The sequence below is a fragment of the Cariama cristata genome, unplaced genomic scaffold (assembly GCF_000690535.1).
Source record: "Cariama cristata isolate BGI_N322 unplaced genomic scaffold, ASM69053v1 scaffold3222, whole genome shotgun sequence".
NCBI lineage: Eukaryota > Metazoa > Chordata > Aves > Cariamiformes > Cariamidae > Cariama > Cariama cristata.
The window spans coordinates 44954-67719 of record NW_009603085.1 but is presented as its reverse complement, the minus strand read 5'-3'; the positions used below and the strand labels follow the sequence as shown (position 1 = coordinate 67719).

Here is a 22766-nt window from a genome sequence, read left to right as displayed (position 1 = left end):
AATGTGGGTTCTTGCTCCCAAACAAACGTTTCTCTTGGAAATGTCCTTTCATGGGCATAAATGACTAAGATGAGCAGTAGAGCAGCTAATCACTTGTCTTTTTAAAAAAGCTATTAAAGCTCCTAATTGCTGCAATAAATAAAATTAAAAACATAAAAAATGCACACCATAAATGATCAGTTTGAGTTGGAGGTCTGTACTTGCTATAAGAATTGACAGTCTGAGGCTTTTAAGTAGAATAGGAATCCTCACCACGTTGCTTTCCTTTCTCTTCCTTACAATTATTTCTTTTTCTCACCTAAAAAAAACCCCCTTTTGCATTATAGAATCCTTGTATGGTGCTGAAGGTGGTGTAGAAAATAAACTTTTTTGAAGGATCATAACATTATTTTTGCTGTTTTGGTTTATTTGATCTGTTTCCATGCTAAAGACAGATTTTAAATGGAAATCAACCAGCTTATTAACAGTACTTTTCTCACTTTATGTATGCAGCGTAGCACAGATCTTTTTTGCCACATCAAACTTATCACTCTGCGGCTATTCAGAGAAGTCTCATCATGATTTACTACCTGTCAGTATGAAATATCAACAGTATGATTTCATCTGTGCAGTCTGTGCTGATTTCTGAGGAAAATACTTGATTTCTAAGCACTTTATGAAAGGGAGATACATATTGCAGGCACAGTTTATTTACTGTAATATCTTAAAATATCCACTTTATTGTTCAGTTTTACACCTTTTGAAAATTATCCCCAAAACCTTTACAAATGCGTTTGTTCCACAAGCAGGCTGGATCCACCCTGATTTCCATTATATTAGAGCCACATTGTTTTCTGGGGTTTTGGGTTGGGAGAGTGGGTTTGTTTTATTTTCTTTTTTAAAATCATATTAGATGCAGTAATATGAATAAAATATGAAAAAGCTAATTTTCCTTGAGCAACCACAGTCTTGCAGAATACCATAATAATTTTTTGAGAAGATTTGCCTGCTGGAAATCTTCTAAATTTTCAGTGAATACTTTCAGTCAGTTTCTGTTCAGAAATTTACCAATTTGAGAAATTATTCTCAAATGAGTAATTTAATGGATTGAAAAACTAGTCACTTCTTTTAGTTCGTGGAAATTTGTGGAGTTTTCCTTCATATCTAACAGCATGTAGAAACTTAGGCGGAGATGGTAACAGCATAGCAGCAAAGAAGCTAAGTTGTTCATGTTAGGTCTATCAGAAAACTAGCGGGCTGGCTGCTGAGTTGCAGATATGAAGGAAGAGATAACCAGTGGCATCTGGACTTCAACTTAAAAATCAAATGTAAAAGTACTGCGAATTGAGATTTGACAAAGAGTAATCCTGTTGAGTTGCCTACTGCTTTCACACATGTTCACTCCCAGGCTTATTACAGCAAGTACCCTTTTTTAGTTATGGAGAGAACTATCATTTTTATTATAAGTAATTTTAAACATGAAATACAGTAATATTTTTGTTTAGGTAATTTATAGTTATAGTCAGATTCCACTGATCCTGGAAAAACACTGTTAAACTCTGAGGATTGATTTATAATCCTGAAATTCTTCAAAAAAATAGTCAGAATTCCTTGGTTATATTCATTTTTGTATGTTCTTGATGAAAGAAGCTTCTGAATTTAAACTTTTAAAAGTCCTTTTTAATGATTTGAAGTGGTGAAAAGCACTCATGTTCTCCCATGAATATGAATTTTGCAGTAAATGTCTAGATGCATCAAACGGAAAATATGAAACAACTGTAGGAGTGTTATAATCAGATTTTTTTACATCTGTGTACATTGAATAAATAGCAATATAAACCTGTTTAATATAAGCTTATTCCATTAAAAGTAGAAGAGACATAATTTTTCTTTGAAATGAAAAATACCAGTGTAGTACACAGGTTAGAAATACACAGTGATGTCGTTTTGAGTAAGAGTCAAAACAAGATACAGTGGGACTCCGTTTCATTACAGAGTTTCACATTTTTTCATATTTTTTCCCCTATAAAAATTTCACATTTTTTCCCCTATAAATGTAGGAGTTTGCTTATTTGGCCTGCAGTCTTTTTCCTTCATGTACTCTCGTATATGCTGTTCTGTTTGTTTCAGGTAATGTGAACTGATGAAGGTTCATGGTGCTTTAAAAATCTTAACTTCTTACATAAGTTTCTAGGAGTGCCGGTTAGAGTCTTGTTTCTATCGCTTGGAATGAATAAACGGGTGATTTTTTAATGTATTAAATGAGACTTCATGTATTAAAAGAGACTGTAAATAATAGGAGCAGGCAGGAATAGCATCTGAACTGAATCCCAGTTCTTTAAAGATAATCGCTTCAGAAACAAGTGCCGTTGAAGAATATGGTGCCACACCAGAACTTGAAGTTTGAATTACTGATCAGGCTTAATGCATATGTAACAAGAATTATGTGAGAGTTGGCTGCAGTAGCAGGAGACTGTATTCGGTGAGCTAAGGGTTTAGCCTTCCTAAAACGAATCCATTTTTCTGTTGAAAACTATGCAAGGAGCACATCTGTTGTGCTTAATTGCTGGTTTCTGTCACACACACATATAAGAAACAAAACCAGCTGTATTACTGTGGTACTGTAGGTGGAAGTCTTACCCCATCCCAGGGAGATAATTTGACGTAAATAAAATTGCTGCTCAGTTTCTCTGCTGTTTAATATGGGTTCAATTGTATCAGGATCTTTGTGAAAGCACATACGATTTTTATTTTTACACTTGTAAATGGGGAAAGACTTTGGCTTTTCATTCTCTCAAATAAGCTAAAAGAGGTACTCAAGACAACATGCAAATGCGTAAATTCAAGCACACAGCGTGAATTAAAGTGGCATCTCAGAGTTTTCTCTGTATATACTGGTTATATTTCTCATGTAAATGATTCCAACATTCAAAATTTTTATTTTTCCAGTGTAGTATTCACTTATCAAAGACTGCTACCTGTTAGGTACAGCTTTCTTATTTTTAAATGTTCGGTGCAGAGTAATGTTTAGGATTTCCAATAAATAGTTTTGGCTTGTACTCTAAAGCCATTCTGTTTCAGATTAACTATGAATGAATCTCTGACCCTACAAATACTGTCAGTTAATAAATAGATACAGATGTATTTATTGATATAATAATGGAATATGGAAAAAAAAAAAGAACTTTTTTCCTTCCAAAAAGAAATATTAAAATAATTCAATTTGCTTTCTGGCTAAGCTGCATGTGAGGTAACCTCACATTGTAACAGTGTAGTTCATCAAATAACTTGCCACGTTTTCTATGGTGTTTTTGACTGGGATGTAAAAATATTGTGTAACAGAACTAATAAAGTCCGTTCTACTGAAATTTGTAAATCAAGCAAAATAAACCTACAGGAAACTGATTCAAAGGGAAAAGTTCTTAGTTGAGCTTTTCAAAGTGGATAGTTAGATGCATTTATTTTTCTTTTTTTTATGGCAATAGTCTATGACTTAATCTATCTGGTGTAATACCTGTGGGCCACTGCACTCGAATAAATTTGAGATGAGATGTTTTCATGTGCAGGATAATCAGACGTGCCTTTTATTTGGGGGTTTTGTTTGTTCCTTTCAAGGTGTGAATGGCCCCTGCAAAGTGTAAAGGGCATTGTGCAAACACACAGTCATTTTGTAACTGAAGTTCATGGCCATAAATTAGACTGTCATACTGCAGTATGAAAGTTCAACCCCTTTAAACTCAATTTCAGAATTTAAATTCTGAGGTTTGTGATGTTTCTGATGGTTTTTAATTTATTTCTTTAATTTATTTTTAGGACAAGTTACATCCAAGAAATCTTATCCCGGAGCTTTGTAGGCTGTTTTATGGTTTAGGCTGGGTCACAGGAACTGGTGGAGGAATCAGCTTGAAACATGGGTAAGTAAAGATGGAAGATAAAGAATGTGCTGGTTACAGAGAGAGAGGGCGGCTGTGTCTAGTAGTTGGTGAGGGCATTTCAGTTCCATGAAAAATGTTTGAAAGTCAAGAGTGAGCAAGAGGGTAGAGGGGGAAATGAACAGTATGCCAAATTTAACCATATAGAAGGGAGGTGGTTAGTCTGAATTAATCATTGCGGTCCCTTCAATGGAGAGAGCCAACTTCAGAGAGTGATTTTTTCTGTCCTTTTCCTGTCTTTGTTTCAGGTAGATGAATTGTCTTTAAGGAACAATGCATTCCCTCTTTTTCATTTCATTGACTATGGAATTTAGAGTGGGTTACACCAGGCCCATGGCTTTCAAATGCCTGTGGTTAGATGAGATGAATCCCACCCTAGACATTTTGGAGGCAAGACATTTCCTTTAAGAAGGAAATTGCTGTTCTACTGAGATAATTTCTAAGGTGGTATTCGTAACATATAAGCAGGACAGGTAACAGCAAAACAATTTTTGGTGTGTATCCACTGCTAGGGAGCACCACTTTGCTTTTTAATTTGCTCGTCTCCCCCTGTTCAGACTTTCCAAGCTTTTAATGGAGACAGAGCTCCTCTCCGTGGCCACTGAAAAAAGGGAAGTCCTCCTTCTGCAAAACACCTTGCACAGTACCTGCAGTTCTGTCCCCGGTCACAGGGTGTTGTGGCACTCTAACGTCAAAGGGTCTGACCTCTCTTTTTTCTGACGTACACTTGCATGCAGGCACAAACAGCCATTGCTATTCAAATATATGAGATATGTATATATAACTGAAGTGAAAGCTCTAAATGCTAATATCTGTGCTGTTCTAATGGCTTTGTGCAGGTCGTTTCACTTCCCTGCTTGATTTTGCAAGCAAAGCAACAGCAATAATAATAATGAGAGGAATGATAAGAGGGTTAATTCTTGTTTTTAAAGTTCTTCTTCTATGGAAAGATTTTTCTAGTATTAATTTCTCATCATTAGCTAAACATAGCTCGTTTTCTTTATTATTTCGGTGTGATTCATGTTAGTTGTGGCAAGTCAAATGGTGTCAACAGAGAATACACTAACATAGTAGTACAGCTTTCCTCGGCGGTTCTATAACTTGGTTGCTCAGACTACACCAAAATACATATTTTAGTGCATACCAATATTGTACATGGTCTAAGAGTAGAGTGATCTATGTGGCTGTACTGTTTTATACTTACAGTAGCAGTAGCTATGTTTCAAAATTAATAGCTATGAGACAGAGATAAGACTAGCTTAGAATTGTCACATAGGACATAGTGAAAGAACAATTGAAATTTGATTGATATTCTAACAACTGGTCTTACCACCTAATCCTAATCAGCATTTCTCACTGTGCAGTTCGTATCAACTACTCAGAATAAAAATGCCAATTTGGATGTGGGATAGCGTATTAAAAATGGATCTAGAATGCTTTGTCAGGTGTCTGTATTTCAAAGGCTGTATTTCATCATCGGATTTTCCCTTTGTGATTAATTTCTAAAAAAGAAAAAAAATTAAGAAAAAATGCATGTCTTTCATTAGTAACTGAATTACCACTTGATTTCTCGATATGTTGCGCTCTCAATCATCTTGCTCATGCAAAGGAATTAAGACTAAATTAATGCAATGTTGGCAGTGTTAATTCATGAATGTTAAAATTTACAAATAAGATAAAGCCACATTTTGGTGTGCTTCACAGCTGTTTTACCACTATGAAGAGTACATCATCTTAAGAGTTGTATTTTTGGAAGAGTTAGGATCATAGAATTGTTTAGGTTGGAACACGACCAAGTCCACCACTAAACCGTGTCGCTAAGCACCACATCTACACGTCTTTTAAACACCTCCAGGGTGAGGCACCACCAACCACTTCCCTGGGGAGCCTGTTCCAGCGCTTGACGACCCTTTTGGTGAAGAAATTCTTTCTAATCTCCAATCTAAACCTTCCCTGGTGCAACCTGAAGCCATTTCTTCTTGTCCTATGGCTTGTTACTTGGGAGAAGAGACCGACTCCCACCTGGCTACACCCTCCTTTCAGGTCATCGTAGGGAGCGATCAGGTCTCCCCTCAGCCTCCTCTTCTCCAGACCAAACACTCCTAGCTCCCTCAGCCGCTCCCCATCAGACTTGTGCTCCAGACCCTTGCCCACCTTCGTTGCCCTTCTAAGTGCTCTTGTCCAGAAATAGAAACATCTTATGGTCCTTAAAAAATGTCTCTGTAACTTGACTAATTATTCACTAGATGTCTCTGCACTCCTGAATTTAGCATGTTATTATTGAAACTGAATAGTGATTACAATGGAGAGAGATAATCTGATTTTTTTATTATTATTGGAAATATTTCATATACCATCTTAAAATCATTTAAATTTAAATAAATGTTTAGTCTTTGTTCATGTAAACCTTGCAAGAAGTGATGCACTTCTTGAATTTCAGTAATTTAATTGCATTGTATTAGTGTTTTTTTATCCATACAAATAAATATATAAATGCATTAAAAACATTAACTACACAGTTGTAACAAAAATCAAAAGTATTTACATTGTAGAATACTACAGATAGTTAGTATTGTTTATAGGTTGTCCATGGATTTTTAAGTAATAGTTTTGTCACCTGTTTTGTCATAGATCAGTATCTGCTTGCAGTTTCTTTTGTTCCATTTTTATTCTGAATTCTGTGGATTTGAGTTTGGAATTATTACAGGGAGAGGCCGTGTGTTTTTCTTTGCAGGAAAAATAAGGCTACATTTCCTACGTCTGTTTCAGATCTTTTGTCGAGTTGAAAGCACAGTTTTGTACCCCTGCAAGTTAGAGATTTCATATGCCCCTGCATGATTCAATTCCATTTTGAAAACCATCTGCATGTCAATCTCTGGAAGGAGCAAGAAAGTTATTAAATTATGAGGGGCTGGATTTGCTGTTTCCTTCTCAGTGGATTCAGAGCTCTGCTGCCGTGCAGTTGAACAAGCCTGTATTTATTGATTTTCCCTGTCTCTAACTTTTCTTAGGAATGAAATCTACATCGCTCCTTCAGGAGTCCAAAAGGAAAGAATACAGGTATGTTGAGCTCATCTTGAGACAGGTGAAAGTACATTTGTTTAGTTTCATGTTTCCTTATGTAAAGTTGGAAACTTGGTATACTATAGACTGCCTTACTGAAACAACTGAGGATTTCGCCCAGTGCTCCATTAGCATAGCAAGCCAACATGTCTTTCAGTGGCCAATGTAGATTAGTCTTGATGACCTCTTCGCTTTAAATTAACACAGAAGACTGTGACATTCGAGCATTACTCAAGTCCGGCTTCATTCTTTGTCAAGTGTGAATGGCTTTATAGCTGTCTGGCTACAGTTTCAAGTTACCGTGACACATACGTAATTAAGCATTAACACCACATCTCTATTTTCGTTTGAGTGATTACAAATCTTTGTCTTGATATTCTTAGTAAATAGATGGGCTCTCCCCGTGAACAGGTGACCTTGTCTATCTGTCTCCTTTCCAAAAAAAAAAATAGAAGTGGAGGGGAGAATGGTAAATTATGACTATTTTATGACGGCAGGAGCTCCCTCAGAATAGACTAATATGTGGAAAGGATTTGTTCTTTTATAGGTCTGAGGGTAAATACAATGAGAAGTGAAAGGAATCTCTTCACCAATAGAAACCTGGGGTTTCGCAGCAGTGCTCGCTGGGGATGTTAGCAAGTAAGGCAGGCAAAGGTGTAACGTGGCAAGACCGTGATGGTCTGTTCTTTGCTAGCAGCAGCAGCAGTGGATTCGGCGCAGTGAGTAAGGAAATCTCTTGTAACTTTTTGATTTTTAAAGTAACATTAAAGAAGAAAGTTTTATTGCTACCCTGAACAAGTCTTTGTACTATTATGAGTAGCTGATGGATACAAAGGTAACATTCATGTAAAGCTGCTAAAAGCAATGTTTAAAAAAATAGTTCTGCAAGTTAAATGTATTCTGTGTGGCTTTAATTCATGTCCTTTGTTGATTCTTCAAAGAGGGGAGGAAAAGTACATCTCCACTTCTTGTTTTGAATCAGTTACTACTTTTCCTTTTGATCTGTTGTCTGTTATTTAGATAGAGGCTGTCTGCTTTCTGAGAAAATTTTAGTTTTACAAATATCTGCTTGGCAGCAGCCTGAATAGAAAAGAGTACCTAATATTAATTCACATTACGCAACATCAGAAAAAGTTTTAGAAGCTAGAATAAATGTGGTGCATTACAGCACTTTTACAAAGTTAAAATCACATTCTATATTAAATATGTGGTGTCTGTATTTGTCTCACTAGAAGGAAAACAAAACCATTTGGGTCATCACAGGTTAAAATAATTTCTTTTTTCTTACAGCCGGAGGATATGTTTGTTTGTGACATGAACGAACAGGACATCAGTGGTCCTCCACCACACAAGAAACTAAAGAAAAGCCAGTGCACACCTCTTTTTATGAACGCCTACACTATGAGAGGTGCGTAACAAGTATTTTTTTTTCAGCGATGACTGAAACACTTATATACACGTCCACAATATTGATACTCAATACCATATTCATTATACCTGGAAGTTACGGTGAAATAAACATGAAACTATAAAATAAATTTATTTGCAAAGGAGTACATACAATGGAAGGTAATCCGTAGTAACATCCTGTGAGTGACATTTCCATTTTAATTTGCTCATATAGCTATACCTATGAGCATCTTTTTTGGCACTTATTTTAGTGCAGTATATTCGTAGGTTGCGGGAAGAGCTGGAGGATTTACGGCAGTTTTATACCAGTGGTTTTGCCTATTCAGCAACTCTGTTTTAGATCCTTTTACAACCATTGGCTGTGATCAGAGGTTCTAAATTAAGGATAGGTGAAAAAAAGTATGAAACTTTTCTTTTGCAGGTGAACAGTAATAGAGAGCTTTTGCAGTTTGTCTAAAACTTACATCTGTTACTTAGAAAATATTTAGGGAGTCTCTTCTGATCTTCCTGCACAGGAAGCTTACATGTGTACCTGAGGAAAACTCATTTCATATTTTTGACAACATTGCAACTTTTAAAGTAAATTATAATTATTGTCTACCTATCTTTGCATCATGACACAATAAGATAACGCTAAATATTTTTTCAGAGAATCAGTGGATAATCGAAGAAGAATACTAGCATAAAAAGAAAGTAAAAGTCTTTAAACTTTCGTCTCACAAGTAAGTTTGGGAATTCTTTAGAATCTCAGAACTCTGATAAAATTAGTAGAGTGTTTCAGTCATTGCAGTATATAAAGAAATGTACAGGTAGTGCAAGTAGCTTCTCTCCTGGAATTTGTCACTAACTAAAAGTGAACACTAGTGTGGTAAGACAATCCGGAATTACCCTTTATAGATGAGTAATCGTCTCATACCTTTATTTAGGTTGCTCTGTATTTTTTCCTCTAATACAGTAGAGATCACCGTTTGCTAAGATGCCTAGCCAAAGGAAATGAATCATGTAAATGAATAAAATTTTCTTAATAGACACATTTTAAAATAAATTCTAAAAATATATTTTTTCTTCTTTTTCTGTTCTTAGGGGCAGGCGCAGTGATCCATACTCATTCCAAGGCTGCTGTTATGGCTACCCTTCTTTACCCAGGGAGTGAGTTCAGTATTACCCATCAGGAGATGATAAAAGGAATCCAGAAGTGTACTTCAGGAGGCTATTACCGGTACTTCTCTATATTTAAGAAAAGAGGCATGCTATTTGATCATTTGTTTTCAGCAATATAAATAGATGACAAGTCATTTGAGTTATGTGCGTTAAAGTGTGTAATATAAAGTATTAGCAATAAGAAGTAAAAAGAGCTCTGGAATAAAGCAGTCATTGGCTTTCCGTAAGAAGGGCTCAAGCCTATGGAAGAGATCTGGGATAAAATCTTGTAATGTCAAGGCTACTATGGTCTGTGGAGCTACCGAAACAAACCAAATGAAGAGCTATGTCCTGACAAATTTCTCAAGAACAGAGATGTTAACACATCTGTACAATGCTAAACTGAAACTGCACCCAACCAACATCAGGTTGGATTGATAACGTGAAACTACGTTTGGGTGGACTTCACATATCACTGCCTGTGCTAGTTTAGGGCATGTTAAGAGAGTACAGGATTTCAGATTTACTTGACAGACTTTGAAAGAAAATTCAGAATAAACAGCTCATTAAAGATAATGTTATTACTTTTCAAGGATGAGCTCTGAGGTAAGTGCTGAGTTATTCCAAATTATGTGTGGTGGCTTGTTTTGAGGACTCCACCCACAGAGTGTTGAATTGGGATCCACAAACAACATTTATATAATATGTGACAATTAGAAGAAAAATTGAAATGCTGAATTCTTTCCACTTTTTGATGTTAATTTTTGCAACTAACTATTACCCTTTGGCAAGGGAGCAAGCCGTATGTCTGACGTGTGATTTTACGCCCAGGCATATTTTACTCAGTTGTGGTTGACTTGCCAGCTTTACCTTCTTGTCAACGTTAGCGTTTGTATTTTTAACGTGGCAAAAGACACCCCATATATTGAATTTTTTAACAACACTGGTTTTAAAAAAAATCCGTAACAGTTTTCTTTTTTGGATTTGCATTTTGAATTCTTAAACATTCCTAAATGTTGGTCAGGAGACATTGTATTTATTGGGTTCCATATCTCCGAGTTGTCCTGTGTTATCCTGTTAATATTTCTGAAAAACTAAAGAAATCAAAGCTCCAGATTACATGATTCCTAAGTACATATCCATCCGTAATAGACTGATCTCACTGTCTTGTCTCACACAAGGGTCCCCATTGAATTCAAAGGAAATTAGATAGTACAGAATGGGATCTTTCAAAAAAGGGATTGACAATATACTGTTTCTAATTACATAAACCTTTTCTGGAAGCTATCCAGGAAAATGCTACAGATAGGATAATGAGAAGTCTTTGTTGGCCTAAATGTGATCCCAGTGATGCCAGAATAGTTTTACCTTTGACTTAAGTAGAAGGAGAACTAGATCTGTAGTAAATAACCTTGAAAGTCTCAGGCTGTCCTAAGATATTTTATATGAAGGTATGGCTAAATGTAGGCTCCTTATATTTCAATAAAACTAAAGAGATACAAAGTATTTAATTCATTCAGAGTCTTCTTGGGGTTTTATAGATATTAGTTCTTGATAAAAAGCTTATGATTGTGATTAGGAATCAGTGATGGTATTTATACCAAACTCAGGTCCAAGTAGAAAGCAGAACCTAGGAAACCAATCCCTTAGCTCATTTGGTCTTACTAGTAGCAAGCAGTCCAAATCTAATTTTAATGATCAGAGTATGTAAGAGTCAAAGTAAACCTACAAAACCCACTTAATTTTCTTCATTCAGTATTTTTTATAGACTTCCTTGAGAAAGCATCAGTACTGAAAACTGTAAGGGATAAGACTTTTTCATTTTCTAAATATCTGATTTGAAGTACAAGCTGTATTGTTTTTACCATTGCTTTCTCTCTGTGTTTTGTAAAAGTAAGTACTACTAGCATCCACTCATGAAATATCTATGTGATCTCAATGATAAATCTGAACCTGAACGGGGACTTATTAAAACTATTTAAACAAGTTTCTGCCAGTGTTAATTAAGGTTCAAACAATGCCAAATATCCCAGTCCTCCTTCAGAAGAAACTCTTAGGCAAGTTCTGCTGAGTAACATGCATCATCTTGTCTTTGGAACTGGGGTTCTCAGGCTCTCTTAAGATTACATATAGCCCACCAATGACTCCATCACAGAGATTTGTTTTTCATGTGTTGACTCTACTCTCTATTTATATGCCTTAGCAGGACAATCTTATTTCCAGGGGCTTTTTGGACTATCTAAATTATTTTTTTTTCTGCACTCCAGCAAACAGCTTCATTTCCTTCTTCATAATGTGATTCTTTTAAATAATTGAATCTGAGATAAAGCTTGTAGGTGATGCCAATACAGGATGAAGAGAGTCTGAAAAAGTTGTAAAGGGACCCAGCTACAAAGTGATATGTGAACAAACAGCTACACCTAATACATTAAAGTGTTATTTTCTTTTTGTGCCTCAAGTGTAGCTCAGATATTGCCAGCATAGCATACATTTGGGAGTGAGAGATGTTCCTGAGAGTTCTTATGTTACAGCGTGACTCACAAGAGAAGAACGTAAAATCACTAGTGCTGAGAATTTGTTAACATCTTTACACGGTCAAAGGAGAATCTCTTTCTTAGGGAAAAGCTTTGTACATCCAGACAGCACGTTTTTAAATACATGAGCATTCATTTTTCTTTTAGATATGATGATACACTAGTGGTTCCCATTATTGAGAATACACCAGAAGAGAAGGATCTCAAGGAAAGAATGGCACGTGCATTGGAAAAATACCCAGACTCTTGTGCTGTATTGGTCAGACGTCATGGAGTTTACGTATGGGGAGAAACATGGGAAAAAGCCAAAACTATGTGAGTACAATTTGGGAATATTGTGTCTTTTGCCATTACACCTCAAAATCTTAATGACTTTAATGTCATGTGTATTTCAAACTCATGGACAGTGGTTCAGAACATTAAGTGCTGGCCTCACTGAATGTATAGGGAGCTTTCAGAAATGGGTGCATTCATGATTCCACCACTTGGTTTTCCTTTCGTATCAATGATGGCTGATAGGGTTGCCAACATTTTCCTTTCAAGAAGAGGAAAGTCCCTCCTCATAAGAAACCTGCAGGCAATCTCTGCTTTTATATGACACCTGCCAATACTGTTTGTGTAGTCTTCCCTAGTCCCACTTTTGGAATTTACTTCTTCATTTGCTGATGAAATGCAGAAAATCAGGATCGTGTAGCAAAAATGCTGGGCGCTTTCCATAGTAATGGAAATAAATGATAATAGAGCTGTCCAGTCAGATCGTTGTGTTGGTGATACAAAGCTCAAGGAAGAAAACTAGTAAATTTTCATAAAACATGGTAAGACTTGAGCCTTGCTTTACATTTTCGCTTTTTTTTCCTTTTTATTTTAGGTGTGAGTGTTACGATTACTTGTTTGATATCGCAGTGCAGATGAAGCAGCATGGGCTAGATCCTTCAAAACATCCAGCAGGAGAAAACGGGATCTTGTAAATGACAACAACTTTTATATTCAGGTGTGAATTTATCTGTAGAGGTGATCTGTTTGGAGGGAGAGACTATAGACGACACCAGCACTTGTCTGCTTTCCCACTCAGGAAACTTCAGTATTGCACATCTCCCCCACTCCACTCCGTTACCACTGCAATTGTAACTATGCCTGAAATAATGCTCCTTTACCACACAGTGCAGCAAAAAGATATGTATTAATAGTTAAGTATGTCCTATGTGTATTTTAGCACCTATGTACAGCATGGAGTGCAATTGTGTTTTAAAAGTAAATTGTATCAAGCATTACCAGAAAAAGCCAATGGAGAAAAAAGACCCCAGCCTAGTAAGCTAATCTATTACAGAGATGCTTGAACACCCGCTTGCATTCTTCAGTTTGCAGGTTTGATTTCAATCTGTCTTAGTGGTATTACTTATATGGTGGGTTGTTTTTTTTTTTTACTTCAGCAGAAATGGCTGGTTGCAATTTGATTAAGTTTTATTGAGTAGTGTCACCCGTTTACCTCATACAGCAAATTACCATGACTTTCTGTTTTCTAATGTAGCAATGATCAATGTTTTGAAAGTTTTCATAACAAATATTTTAAAGTAAAAGCACATATATGATATGATCAGGCAGCACTTCACATGAAGGATCCCTGAAACAATTCTCACATAAGCAATATACAGCTCGGTATGGCAAAACACAGTGGTAGCGTAACATTTCGGAGTCTGGGACACTTCTTCCTGAAAATCTAAACAAGTTTAAAGACACTAGTACTGAGATTATAAAGGAGTTGCTAGGCCAAAGTGGTGGTCTAATTAAGCGGGATAGGCTAACTTGTTACAGATAATCCTCTCCACCTGCCGTGTTTGCATCAGAAGAGATGACAAATGGCTGCTCTGACAGCACGAGCCCATGAGCCCAGAACAGACAGGTACTTGGATCATCAGCCTTTATGCCCAAACTAGAGGAGGAAGCAGTGGGACAGAAGGCTTGCTGTCAAGTGAGTCTGCATGAACAGGGATTTGGAGTGCTGCTGCCGCATACAGCGATGGAGACAGGCTGGCTACCACCCCTGCACAGAGCTACATCATGGCACAGGAGAACCATTCTAAAATTGCTCCTCAGTCCCTGCAATTGAATAGGTTGGGCTAATGTAGTGGCATTAATATTGCTTTGCCTATTTATTATGACTGAATGCCTAGTTTTAGAATATTGTCACTTTTATCTTGTTTCTCCTATACAGGTTTCTTACATGATGATGGGAGTTCAAGATTCCACCTCATACTGTTAAAACCAGAAGAGGGTGCTGTTATACTCGGCTGATTGACGGATGTTAACAGTCAGCTTTGACTGTTAAACACATCCAAGAGAAAAGGACAGTTAAAAAGGAAAAAAAAAATGCTGAACCATCATTGCTGTTTTTGAATCCTGTCAAATGCTACTATAGGAGGAATGAAAATTCAGATGCAAAAAAAAGACTTTGAAAAAAGCTATGGAGAGCTAATGTGACATTTTGTTTGCGTGCTTTAAAAATTCATATTTCAACAACTTGCATTTGTTGATCCTGCTCTACTGCTACATTATTGAAATTGTTCTAAGTCTGCAGTTCTGGAAGGTATAGTTGCCTTTATTCTTGGGAAAAAAAGGATAAGCCCTTAATCAGAAGTTAGGTATAAAGTTTAGAGCATTGTTTGAACTGTTGCTTCATTCATGCCATGTTAATAGGTGAGGTTTTTTTTAATTAAGTCTGTAGTATATGTATTTTTAAATTCTCATACTTGTCATTATAATGAGTAGGAAACAAATAATTTTGTAGTGTGCATTTGGAAGTTGTCACTGAGAGACTGTTCTGGGCCTTGTCTGTTTTTTACCTCTTTAAATTCATTCACTTTCAATAAGATTTTCTTTATTTCAACTTTAAAACAGCTTGTTATGACCTATGATTGGCCAGCCTAACGTAAATTTAATCAAGCTGCTCATTAAAATATGATGGTACATATTTGTGTATGTTAGTGTCTTCCTTCAAAATCTCCTGGAATGGTCCCCCAGTGGCACCAGTCTCAGCCTTGGTTGACCAGCTTTCTGATTGAGTATTGAGACTCTAGTCCCAAGGGTGAATAGAGAGGGTAAGCACTGACTGATCTCGTTTTCTGCTAGGGCCCATGCATTCCCACCACTTCCGCTTGCATCATCTCTGGCACTTTTTTGAGCTTCCGTGAGGGGAGTTAACAGTTAACTCTTCAACCTCAGAGTAAACTGCTGGGAGAGTGGGGAGAAGAAAATTATTGTATTGTTTCCTAATACGCCCCTGGAATCAACTCAGAGGTGGGTCCAAAGAGAGCCAGAGCTGCAGCAAAAGAGGAGATGGCTAGAGCCAGGGATGGCAGACAACACTTCCCCAGTTTCACGGGGATGACTATTCAGACTTGCTACTTGTGGGCAGGCATTTGCTGTGGATGTTCTGAAGAGTTCAGAAGTGAAATCTGTGGAAAGTATTCTGCTAAACTAAGAAGTCAGGAAGAAATTTCTTATGTTTTTCATGCATTAATGAGCATTGACTTTTCTTTGGTTATGTATGTCAGACTAGTGATTATAGCATAACATATGCTGTTAGTCTCCAGGTACTGGTAATTGCATTGTGCTGAAGCAGAAAAAACATTCTGCTTTGGCTTGGTGGGTGTCCGTGTCATGTCCCCATGTAACAGGCTGTCATTGGGCTCCAACAAAACTCAGTTGCAATAAGACATCATGGTATAAGCCAAGTGCCTGCTGACCTGATCCAACCTGCTGGGTACCAGCTGTTTCTAAGCTGTAAGATGTTGTCACCTGTGCCACGACAGCCTGATGTAGGCACCTGAGTTGTTGCTGCTGTGCTGCCAGCTTGTCAGCAACCAGATCCCACTTAGCTCCACATCCTCACAGCAGCCACAGCGTGTCTGCCTGTGCTGCAGAAGAGAGCATGTTCCGCATCTGCTGCTACCAGACCAACAGCAGCTGTCAAAGATGACATCAAGACCTCAACTGATGAAGTGACCACTCCACAGGAATGATTCATTATAGAACGACTTGCTGTCAGAAACTTGCTGACTACTCATCTGCCAAGATAACATACTCTCACCCCTCTGGGGTGCTTCACATTTTCTCAACAGGAAATACCTATGCTTTGCTCTCAAATTTTCCTGTCCCTGTCAGTCAGATATCGACTAGTGAGCTGTTAAAGGAATTGCCGTATAGTTCAGATAGGCCTCTTTTTTCCCCCCGATGACTGAACTGTAAGACTCACCAGCATCAATTACAGTGAATTTAGTTGAACAAAATCCTTGCCATTCTATTCTTACATTAAAGGAATAACTATATTTAGTTCTTTTCTGGATTTCCTTATACATTTTAGGAACACAAGAATAGCATTGACTGTTTTGTGGTTTATGCCATTGACTATTTCTGAGCTCCCCAAATGCTTGTGCTACCTCATCCTTAAAATTCATAAAGAGTAGTGGTGCTGTGCAGCCAGACTGGCAGGTTTCATTAAGATCGGTGTCTCGTGACCGTTAGGCATGTTTGTCCTTCCCTGCTGTACGTAGTGCTGTACCTGCAGTGTGCAACCTTTAAAACTTAAGGGTAAGGTGGCCTTAATTATTGTGAAATAGCGGTTATGGCTAAGTTACTGCAGGTTGTTGACTGTATGTTTATTCATACATTTTTTCATTGTTGGACACTTGTTTGTCAGTGGCAAATATTTTGCAGTGACTCCACGTTTTGTGAGTGTATGTGGATTGCAGAAAGAACTTGGATGAAAAATGTAATTTTTCGGATCAGAGAGTGACTTTGGACAGGCCGCATACTCCTCTGCTGCACTTAAGGACAAAGCACATCTCTTAAGTATTTTCAAGACTTCCGAGGTGCAACTGACATGGAGGGAAAGCAGATTGCATTTCCCTTAGCTTTTCTTCCCGATGACCGTGCTAATGAAAGTACTTCTTGATGTGACAGTCCACTTAGTCTTGAAATCTAGTTGCCATCTATTGATTGAGACCTTTAATTCTTTATTTAAACTGCTAGATTTCTGTGAAAAGTAAATTCCCATGGTATTCTGATGATGCTGTCAGAATAGGACATAATTGTATCATTCCATAATACTGATGCTTTGTAAGGATAAAGATGATTTTTACACTTGATGTTGTTTTGTTCTGTATGTATGATGACAAGCTACAAAAGAACACTTGCAAGGAAAGGTATTTTTTGCCAAATATATTCCTCTCGGGTCCTGTTAATTACAAATATTCACTTCCTCATCCAGCTACAATTTGCCAATCTGCAGCCTTTCTAAAATCTGAGTGAAATACCACATTTCTATAGTAGTAGTAAAGTTCTTTTGTATAGGATTCCGAGATGCTCAGAGTCCCATTCAGTGGTATGGAAATGAGCTAAATACGCTCTTCTTGTGTGTGTTTGTGTGTGAACTCTCAACAAAGAAATCAATGACTTCACAGCTTTGGTGGCTTCATAAACTTGTGAAATGATTACTGTTTCCCAAAGTGTTTGGAAAGTTCTTACAGTTCAGCTCCAATTATGTAGAACAAAAATAGGAAAATTTCCTATCTGGTTTAAAGCTTCTAAACTCCCCTAATTTTTAAGTCTAGATCATTTTCTGATGTGAATTGTAGGCTAATAAGCCAGCTAGGTATTTTTTTTGTGTTTGCAGCAAAGACTTGATCTCCATCAAAGCTGATTATCTAGGTTTAGTATCACCAGATAGGTTTATGTAAAAATGACATAATTCCCATTTCAAGTGGGTCATCCAAAAAACTCATTAAGTTCCAGTATTTCCCAATAAAAGTAATTTCCTAGCAAACATCCTGCTTGCTTTCCAAGAAGGAAATAAAACTGCAGAATACAGCACTTTGAAACTTGAAGAGAGAGAGCGCTAACTTACAGTAAGCAGTTATGATGCCAATGTAGGTCCTCTAGTGAATGCTGTAAAGCCTGAGCAACTGGCATCCTGTTTCCTTTAACTCAGAAGTTGCTATTTAAAAATTAACATCTAAAAAAGCCCACTGACTAGTGTAACACTACAGAGAAAACAGAAGGCTTCTAAATTCTTTTTTGCCACACTTTTTGGCAAATACATCTGTAACAGTTTTTGGCCGTTTTACAGAAGATGGTGAACTGGCAAAAAAAGCCTGGAGCACTTTAGATGGCTTACGTCTGCGTCAAGGAACAGAAGAAAATACGTAGTTTGATATTAATGCTTCTTAATTTCAAAATTGTGAAAAGATCTCTGAGGTGATGTAAGTTAAGGTATCCCTACTGAAGGGAGTTGTTGGTCATGTACTCTACAGATTCGTAAGCACCGAAGAAATTAGGAGAATGCTTTGGTTTTGAAGTCACTTTGGATTTGTAGTTCCTGTTTGTTGTAAGGGCAAGTGAACCCTCACAGCCTTTGTTTTTTGTTTTCTTTCCCTTGGTGTAAGGTGAAATAAAAGTTGTGCCTTACAGTTGTACCAGGTTGTGTCCAAGGACAGCCTTCTGAGCTGAGGTAGACTTCTGTAACACAAAATATAGAGGTGCCCGTGACTGCCCTTTGCTGCCAGCTAATCAAAGCTTTCATAGAAGTCAGTGACTCTGTATGCTTGGATTAATTTTAAGTCAGCTTAATTTAAAAGCTTAATGGTACTCCAGAAGAATACCACCTGATACGATTTTTAAAAAGAGCAAATTTATAAGTCCCTGAGTCTGAAAAAGAGCTCTCAGGCATTTATCCTGGTGCTACCCAAGGGTTCACTACATAAATCAGATGGTAAATAAAATCTCATGATTTTTTGGTTGACATCATTAGCACAGGGACCTGGTTCTACATTTGAGTGCTAGTGGTTCAGCATACTGAGTGCACCCTTGCAAAATTGTTTTGGAGATTTCCACCTCTAGTGGAACTACAACAGTTGGCCATTTCCTAGGGTTTTAATTATTAAAACCAAAATCAATTCCAGGTGGTAAATTCTTTAGTTTTTTTATATGTCTTCAGACTTAATCTAGCATCTGCTAGATTTTGCTAGATCAGTCAGAAAACACTAGTGATTGGCTAGTGCTCAATACCAAAAATGGACTGAGCGTGTTTGACTGAATGGGATTTAATGGGGAATCATGGAAATTCATACTGCCTGAATAGAATTTGCAAACACCTACTCTCTCTCTACTTATGTATGCGTGTTGAGTTTTTTTACTCTAAGATACTGCACTATTGTACTAGCAAGTTCCTCCCATCTATGACAGATAAAATTACAGAGTTTAATCTCCAGAAACCAGATCAACAAGAATTTATTTAAATAGTTAAGCATAAATTCTCGCTCCTTAATGAGCCTCAGATTAGCTCCAATTTATCTAATGGTAATTTCTGATAATTACAAACAGAATATACTGGATATAGAAGAAAGAATAGGTCTTCCATTTAAAGCAAAGAGCTGGAAGTCTAGATTTTATGGCTGATTCCAGTGTTACCTTAAGGTCATGCCTTGAACAGTGCACTTTGATGGGAGTTTCAAAAGAGCTTAAATGAATCAGATACTACCCTAAATCCCATTGGAATTAGGTGCTTAATTTCATTAGACTCCCCTGTAACTCCGAAGATTTTGCTGTCTGTGTTTCAATCAGGGGTGAAAAAGAAAAGGGGGGTGGGGGGCACCTCGAGTCCTAGCTGCCAAGTTATCTCTGATGTATCCCAGATTGACATCAAATGTTTAACTGGTATTTTTTTCCTAAAAAGAAAGATGACCTCTTATACTAGAAACCCTTAGTTTAAGAAAAAGGTTACCTAAGATAATTTCAGCTAGCAGAGATTTACAAAAAACAAGAAATCAAGAACTGAGCTTTCCTGCTTACTCAGAGATGTACATTAATACTACCACAAGTAACACAACACAATTTTTGTGACTTCAGTTCCACCCCTCCCAAAGGATACCAGCAGCCTGTCTTGCCTGATGAAACATCTGATTCCTGTTCTTACGTTCCTGTTCTCCAGACCCTCACAGTCCCCATTTTGGTGCAGTTCCTGAAAGCAGCATCACTGCCATAGATTTAAGTACATCTATATGCGTGAATGATGATGGTAGAGTACCTGGGCTCAGCAGGTTGCTGTGCATTTAGCACTAATGATTACATTTCTTTTGTCTTTATGCTTTATCTCATTTCCATGTTTTATTCCTTTTTAATCCTGCTTTTCTGTAAGATTTTTCTCTCCCGTTTTCCTTACGATCTTCGAAACTGAATGTAAACTTAATACCATTTTCATTCTGGTTGAACTTTCAAACCCAGGAATATTTTTGTGTTAGGAAACTTACCTCTTTCCTAATTCATCTGCTACACCTCTGAAATATCCGAGCATGTCTTGTTATTTGCATGTTTGCAAAATTTTGGTACTTAAAGGGTTAATGTGCCTTTTTTACCTGAGACACACTAGGATTTTGCAAGCGAATGTCTGTTGGTTGCAAAAGCATATAAGCAAGTATAAGACTAATTTCCTGTTAAGGAGTCGCTACATTAAAAGGATATTTGCATAATCATAGACCAAGATAATGTAGGGAAAACCCCAGAGATCATTCTGATGCCAGGATTAAGCCAAGCCCATCACGTAATTTATTTGAATGCATGAAAGCTGCTTCTTATCGTTCACTTCTATCTCAAGTCCCCAAGCACTTTAGTTGGCAGCAGCAGGCTCTGACTCCTCCTGGCTAATTCATTATCCTCAGCAACTTTTAAAAGGGTTATTTTAAGTTTAACTTAACAGTCCCTGCAACTTAATTCATACAATAAAAAAAAATTATTCCTTTTAAGACTTGTGTCACATGTTCAAAATCAAGCTACCGCGTCTTCTTGGGGCATCATTTTCTTTAATGCCCGTGTCTTCAGGTTGTGATAACTTCTAAAATATCCCATGCACCATAAAAACAAGGGTGCAGGACTACAACTATGAAAAACATAGCCAAAACCAATGAGATTTCATCATGCACATAATTTTTTCAACTTGTATATAAATAAAGGAGTGTCCACATAGGAGTTTTTAGCAGAAGAGCCTCAAGAGAAAGTACATTAGCAATTAAAACTCAAGGTACTTAAATGTTTCTGAACAGATTAATACTTAGTCAGGGCTGGAGGTCTCTGACTTCCATTTTAAATCCAGTTGCATGCTTTAAATTTTTATTTAGATAATACCATTGCCAAAGTCAAACATTTGTCACACTTGTCACCTGATCCTTCCTCCATATAAACATGCTTACAGGCTTATGGCTGAGGTGTTGTAGAGGTGTCTGAAAGGTTACTCAACTTGGATGAGTAACTTATTTCAACCTGAATGTCCAGTTGCCAGAAAAAAGAAAAACAAACAAACAAAAAAATCCCAAACCCAGGGCTACTGTCATGCTTGCTAGCCACAGTTAAAAGAAATGGGGGTGCAAAGAGATGTGTAGGAGCAGGAAGAGGGCAGCTGCTGTTTCTGACAAGCAATAGAAGGAGGCGAAACCATTCAGTAGCATTACGGTGACAGCTCTGTCTAGCAAGCCTCAAGCCACAGCATGAGGGGAATAATGTTTCAGGTGAGGGAAGGGCAAACGTTATGATAACAAATTATGTAGCTGTAGTAAAGGCAAGCAAAGAGAACATAATTAAGGTCTCAGACACCTAAATAAGAAAGCATTTAGTAGCAATGGTAGCAACATTAGTAGATAAGCACAGTTTGATGAATAGGGCAATGAGCACTGTCTATTGCAATTGAAGCACTAATAAAACACTTTCACTGTACTAGAAAATAGTTCCGTGTTTTACTATACTTTAACTATGATTAAAACAACACAATCATAGCAGCCTGAATAGTTAGTTAGTCCAATTTTATTCATAAAAAAGCCATATACTAACCTACATTAAGATGTATTGTCCTGTTTGAAATTTCTAGTCCTTAATAAGGAAGACTGCTATATTTGAAAGAGAAGGTCTAGACATTTTAGGTAGCTAATACAATGCATATTGCTCCTAAATTTTGGAAATGTTCAAAACAACGCTATCACATACTGAAGATGAGGAACTAATTCTAATTAGACCAGAAGAGAACAGTGGCCGATCAAGTAGACAATACTCGCTAACTTAGTGTAACCTGAAATTCACATTGCACAAAATTAGTTACCAAATAAAATTAAATGACAATACATTGCAACCTGTTCCCGTAGGAAGACAAAGGATGGGAGACAGTTATCCCAGCTATATTTAAGCTTAATGTCTCTCCATAATATATAGTCTATGTTTAACTCTAACTTGATGAAGGTTCCCAGGCTGCAACCCCGAGACCAAAATTGCAGCATTGTGCCATATAACAGCATTATGTAAGTCATGAACTTTTCCCTAATCATGTTTCTGTGTATGTGGAAATCTATGCAGAAATCCATATGAAGAAATCTATCAGAAGGCTTAACCTCTGGAAAAAAAAAAAAATCCCCAAAATACTTCCTTTATTATTAATAATAGGCCATCCACAGCTTGACTTCCAGAAATTCTCCAAAGCTCTGTAAGTCTCTGCAACATTCCCATCTGCCTTACCTATCTTTACACGTCTCCAATTTTTTTCCTCATACCTAACAACACAGGGGATAGTTTTACAAAGATTTCTCCATGGAAGAAGTGTGCATACATGAGAACTGCTTCAGGATGAAAGAAGGTATACAGAATATTCATATGCAGTAAAAAATTTCCATCATGA

General features: G+C 37.1%; 1 protein-coding gene across 1 annotated transcript; it reads left to right on the top strand.

The window, feature by feature from the left end:
• Positions 1-3790: 3790 nt before the first annotated feature.
• Positions 3791-14413, top strand: APIP (APAF1 interacting protein). The gene is made up of 7 exons (XM_009695023.1): positions 3791-3893; positions 6949-6971; positions 8265-8382; positions 9468-9603; positions 12206-12373; positions 12927-13051; positions 14271-14413. The coding sequence occupies exons 1-6, from the start codon at positions 3890-3892 to the stop codon at positions 13024-13026; spliced, it is 549 nt and encodes a 182-aa protein (XP_009693325.1). The 5' UTR covers positions 3791-3889; the 3' UTR covers positions 13027-13051; positions 14271-14413.
• Positions 14414-22766: the final 8353 nt, after the last annotated feature.

Excerpts from the sequence above, each read along its gene's own strand:
- APIP (XM_009695023.1), top strand. Across the intron at positions 6,972-8,264 it reads TCCAAAAGGAAAGAATACAG|CCGGAGGATATGTTTGTTTG; the intron begins GTATGTTGAGCT and ends TTTTTCTTACAG. Across the intron at positions 8,383-9,467 it reads GAACGCCTACACTATGAGAG|GGGCAGGCGCAGTGATCCAT; the intron begins GTGCGTAACAAG and ends TTCTGTTCTTAG.